The 6,000-nt window shown below is 33.6% G+C and overlaps 1 protein-coding gene across 3 annotated transcripts in view; it reads left to right on the top strand.

Moving 5' to 3' along the window:
* Positions 1-1,704: 1,704 nt before the first annotated feature.
* LOC149226102 (uncharacterized) overlaps positions 1,705-6,000 on the top strand; it is an 87,872-nt gene continuing 83,576 nt past the window's right edge. Inside the window, exon 1 of one of the 3 annotated variants that reach the window (XM_089377411.1) lies at positions 1,705-2,528. In XM_089377411.1, coding sequence (XP_089233537.1) covers positions 2,229-2,528 — 300 coding nt within the window. In that variant the 5' untranslated portion in view covers positions 1,705-2,228. The remainder of the gene's footprint in view (positions 2,529-6,000) is intronic. The other 2 variants (XM_089377409.1, XM_089377410.1) reach the window with 2 other exon arrangements.

Genomic DNA, 6,000 nt, shown 5'->3' with positions numbered 1-6,000 from the left:
GTGGCCACCAATATCCACCTGGATCAACATATTAATTAATATTTATGAATAATTCGTAGTAACAATTGTTTTACTATTAATTTAACAAGTAAATTATAACTAGCATAGTTATATACATTAAATCGCTAGTAATTATAGATGGATATCAAAACACTTAGTTTCTAATCAAAATACTTAGTTCCTAAAACATTTCATATCGTGAAAAAAATCATTTAACAAATTTAAATATTAAAATAAATAAAAAATATCATTAGCCCTTTTCATTTTATTTTATTTTATTTATTTATTTATTTTTGTTGTTCTAAATATTATACGTTTGTTTATGATTTGTAATTTAGTATTAAATTGATTGAATTTGACAGTTACTTTGAATAACCGCTTTAGCAAAATTCACACATTAACTTTTTGCATGGTAATTGAGACCAATCTTTTTTGTGTTTGATTCGAGGAAAGAAGATAAAACAAATTTAACAAAACAATTGAAACATATGAGAAATTGAAGACTAATCTCCCAATAAATGCCAAACAATCTCTAGAGACTTGAAACAAAATATGGAACTTCAAAGTGAGAAACTGATAATATCCCAACTGGGGTTTCAAATCCTTTGACTTACGAGAACAATAAACATTTATCATAAACACACCAAAGCAATTAACAATAAAATAAAAAATTCTTCAATTCAAGAAGATTAATTTCCTTAATTCTTGAATTTTTGATATACTTGCACCCAAAAATTATAAAAACTATGCTTAAATAAAACAAATTCAATAAAGTTAAGAAAAAAATACTCACGAGATCCTAAAAATTAGTAACTATACATCAACAATTTTTTTTTAAAATAAACTTAGGAAAGAAATGTTCACATGATTCTAAAAAGTAATAACTAATTATCATAATAGTTTAATTATAAAAACTATATGTAAAAAAGAAGAAAAAATTATGATTAATGTAAAAGGAATTGAAAATAGAGAAAAAAAATATAGAAAAAGACAAAAAAAATTATAATCCAAATTAAAAAGTATGAAAACTGAAAAAAAATATTGGGAAAATATTTTTAATTATTTTTTCCTCTTTAAAATTTGTCATCTTAAAAAACCCATAAAAAGGACAAAAAAATATAAGTCAAATTAAAGAGTAATAAAACTAAAAAAAATAAAAAAAAGTTTTTTAAATTGTTTTTTCCTCTTTAAAATTTGTCATCTTAAATTGAAAATATGGAGAAAAAAACTATAATTAATGAAAATGGAAATAACAGGAAAATGAAAAAAAATGAAAAAGTTAAATAGAAAGAAAATCAAATAAAAAATAAAAAATTAATAACTAATAAAAATAGAAATCGCTAAACAGCCCATAATAAGACCTCAACCAATCACCTTACAAATAAATAAATTTAAGTAATAATAAAAAATAGCAAAAAAATAAATTCTTAATGTTAAATTATGGATAAACAAAATAAACTAATAAATATTCAAAAACAAAACTACAAGCTACCACGTAGCAAATATAAAAATAAAAAACCAACCAAAGCTACCACGTAGCAAATATAATAATAAAAAACCCAACCATTATAATAATAAGAAAACTCTCATTGTAAAATTAAATATGCTCAAATTGAATATGTTCACCCATTGATGCTGAATGAAGATGAATGTCGACCTTTCTTTCTTTTACAAATAGGAAAACTCTCATGGTAGAAATTGAATATGCTCACCCGTTAATGTTGAATGAAGATGATTCTCCCCTCTTCAATAATCTTCGACTCAACATGTCCAGCGATATGACCAAGGATATCGATACATACTTCATTCTTACCGCGAAATCACTGCGAAGCTGTCCGAAGTAGGGACTCGAGAGTGCTCTAGGGCAGCTTCTAAAATCGTACATTTTCTTTCCGACCCTCGTAGCCCGAGATCGAGACTTAAGAATTAACATGGAAAAAACATAAAGCCTTTATTCCCCGTGCCCACGAAGTCTCGCGCTCACCTCAGTGGTGGTTACTATTACAACTACCTTTTACAGTGCGCCACATGATCGCAAAAACAATCTTGAAATTTCGTGCACTCTTCAAAAATGTAACCTTCCTCTGCAATGCTCAGATTCTCATTTCTGCAATTCTTAAACTCCCTCTTTTCAGTAGTCTTTCGTGAGATGGCAGAGATTTTGTTGATCATTTCCTAAAGGGCCAAATTTATATGAGCATGCCGCTGAATTGAAGTAACAAACAGCAATGGCGGACACCAGTTTGTTTGAAAAAGTCCTAGAATGGATCAGGCGGCAGAAGCCTCTGTATTTGAAGGCAACAGATTATGTGGGTTTTGCAGTGGAGCAAAATTGGCCAATAATCTCTACTTGGTCGGTGCATTTTGCAAGGTCGTTTATGTGGGTTTCTGCTCTGTGGTTAGAATCCAGTCTGAGAGGCCTGAAATCTTTACTTCAGCTGAGCTCAACGGCGTATTTCCTTTTACTTTGGTGCAGCTTTCTTAGCATGACTGCTATTTCAGGCCTTCTTTATGTGATCATAGGTTCGGTGAGTTCATTCACTATGTGCTTTCATGGTTCTGTTACTCAATCCAGCTAATTTTTATATGTTTGCATTATCAGTTTCGCTCTTTGATACTACTTTTGCTACCGTTAGGTCACTTCATATATACCCGTAAGTCAGGTAAATTGAATCGCAGAGCTCGTTATGTTAAACTCAATTTTAGTGATAGTGTATATGTTGACTTATTTGAGATACCGTTACTGAAATTTAGGGCGGCATTGTGCTGTCTGTAGAAGGAGATTTATTAAAATAGTATGGAGGCCCCTTTAACGTGGTCGATTAACTAGGCTAAATTAAATTAGCAGCATATCTATAGATGTGGGTTTTGACATATGAACTTTTGGGTTTCGGTGAGTTCATCCACTATGTGCTTTCGTGGTTCTCTTTCTCAATCCAGATACTGTTTTTTTGTTTGTACTATCAGTTTCAATTTTTTTGTAGTACTGTTTGCTAGTGTTAGGTCACTTCTTACATAGCTGTAAGTCAGGTAAATAGATGTTAAACTCAATTTTAGTAATACTGTATCAAATGAGTTATTTGAGTTATTGTTACTGGAATTTGGGGCGGCTTTCTGCTGTCTGTTGAAGGAGATTGTTTAAAATATTATGGGGCCTCTTCAACCTGGTCGATTAATTAGGCTAAATTAAATTAGCAACATATGTATAGATGTGGGCTTTGGCAAATGAAATTGTTAAAATCTCTTTTCCAACCCTAGGTAGATTACTTCTTTATGGTTCTTAAGCAAAACTACTTACTGAATTAAAACAGAAATTTCAGATCATAGAATAATTACACTAGATGGAAATTTAACTGGAGAATCAACAGCAGAAGAAATAAAATATTTTTCCAAATACACAGCGAATTTTCTGCCCTTCAAAATCAGTTTTTCATGAACAGTATTCCAAATTTACAAGGGCTTCCCACACTGGGAAAATTCACTCGCCGGGAAAGATTAACACACAGCAAAACTTGGCTTCTGTACGGCCTGATCTCTACGGCTTCCTCCAGAAAATTGTACAGCTGATATGCTGGGCAAATTGCTGGTTGAATCAAACCCCCTGCTGCTGCTGCGACGTCCAATTGTATGGCCTCCTCCTGTTGGTGCTACTTTCCTTGTGGTTACGGATAGGCTGAGGTCAATTGTCTTGTTGCTGCTTTCCTTCTCTCTTTGCCTCGCATACTGAGCGAACTCACTGTTTCACTGTGCAACTGGGTAACTATCACAAATTACAATGACTTTGATGACTAAGTCTCCACAAATCTAATCTCTCATTGAGATCAACACTTGAGTTTAAATTCCAATCGATGGTGGAGAGTACATCTAAATCATTAATGTAAATACTTTATATTAACATTGATTAATTCACTGATAAAAGACTTTTCATTTTAAAAAATAACTTTAATTAAAGTGAATTATAAAATAATTTATTTTTTTGGACGACTTCGACACGTCTAGCACTAGACCTGTGCAGAAGTTCCTGTCCGATGCTACAAACATTAATGCTTTGTAACATGGATAAAGTCTGAGAAGAACCTATTGCTTATATTACTGGAAGGGATACAGTTTTGATCCTTTGAAAAAGTAAATACAAAGTCAACATCATACCAAAATAGCTTTTTATCTGCTTGCATATGCAAGTATGGCAAGTGCATCAAATTTAACTCCTAAATCTATCTCTTCAATAAGCCTTTGTATGGGCAAATCTTATCCTGGCATATTGATTTTGACAAATGAAGTAGTTAGTGACCATTGTTGTAGCACTGAAGGATCCCTTGAAGAACAGCTTGCTAACAGAGCCGTGAAGTGGACATACTCATAAGAAGACTCTGAATCAAGGATTATACCTCCTTAGTGAATGGACACCTCATCAAAACCCAACAAACATCCTCAAGTTTCCCACAAAAATTGTAATTTCCATCTGTGAAGCTCATTTCGTTAAACTTCCTCTAGTTAGGATTCGGGAATGCCTTGTACAAAATGAATCAGGCAAGGAGCTCCTTTTTTGAAGAATCCCTTACATCTCAGATAGATTGCACCCTTTTGAGTGATTTATGTTCATCATTATTGAGATCCACCTTCTATTAAGTTAAGTATCAAGAGAAAGATTGGGGATCATTTTGTGGATTATATTCTTGTATAATTCCCATGACTTGTATGTTGAAAATGTTGTCCCATAACTTTAGCTAGCTTCAATCCCTCCAATTTTGAGAAAGAGGGGCAGCTAGTCCTATGCTAGTCTTTTTTTCTTTGGGACTGGCTTCACACATATTCAGAGAGGCGAATTCGCCACTCCCTAATATCCCTTTTCTTTTGCCTATACCTCTCCACACAAGTCACCCTTAATTTTGAAAGTCGCAGAGGTCTTTCCAATGTTTAATATTGTTATTGCTCCAATGCTTCCTCTCATACTTGTACAACAAGCCTAAAGAGCCTTCGCTAGTCCAAAAACTCAAAATATTATTATTATCAATGCTAGGTTCATTCTAAGATGACTACATTTCATTTAAAATTTATGGAGACCTCTTGCGACATGTCCTCATTCTCTTAGGCCTAGGAGTACCTTTTATGCCAAAGTTTCACAAAAAGGGATGATGTCATTAAGTGAAGGGTCCCTTAATCCCTTTATACACCTAGCTTGTTGTATTGCATGCCTACCAAAATTCTTCTACGGTTCATTGCTTGAGATCGATCTTGCATGAAATCTCTAGGAACCCGATGTTTCGGGCTGTACCCATATCCGAAACTCTGAAACTCGATCATCATGTAATCATCCATGAGAGTTAATATAGACTTGGTTTTCATTCTAAATTGTCATTTATGGGTCTTATTCCCTTTTTTCTTGCAAGATAATGTGTTACTCACTTTATATCAATGTTATCAGAACCGGACGGGAACTGGTGGAACGAGCCGGTCTGGCCGCTTTTGGCCCAAAACTGGTTCGAACCGGGCCTCTGAACCAGAATAGGCCAGTTTGGTATTGAACCGGCCAGTTCAAGACCGATTTTGCGTAGTTTGTACCTTCCTAGGTTAGTGTAAAAAATTGCGTTTTTTATTTTTTTATCTTTTCATTTGGTTGGCCCACTTCTAATTCTCCCTTAGGCCAACCTAATATTCAAGCTTATGGTCTTCTTATTGCTATGCTCCTTAATCTTACATTTCCATCCTTTTACTTAAATTTTTAACATTACAATGAAATGACTCATGATGTTTGAGAGTGGTTCCAACCTCATTGGATTTCTCATGAAGAAAGTAGAATTTTAGATTTCACTCAAAGTCCAACAAAAACAATTTTCCAGGATACTAGGATTGTGGGGATTGCAACGTTTCCATTGGATTTTGTCATGTACGGGTAAGGAACTAGTGTTTAATAGAGAGCACCAATCCCTCTATGTACTTTGATGTTAGTGGCAATGGTTGTCGAACTCCTCTACCACGACTCTACTAAAAATGTACCCA

The sequence above is a fragment of the Pinus tabuliformis genome, chromosome J (assembly GCF_031772625.1).
Source record: "Pinus tabuliformis cultivar Carrire ecotype Pingquan chromosome J, CPIR1, whole genome shotgun sequence".
NCBI lineage: Eukaryota > Viridiplantae > Streptophyta > Pinopsida > Pinales > Pinaceae > Pinus > Pinus tabuliformis.
Note: the sequence above shows the minus strand (reverse complement) of the source record. Positions and strands in the feature narration are given on the sequence as shown.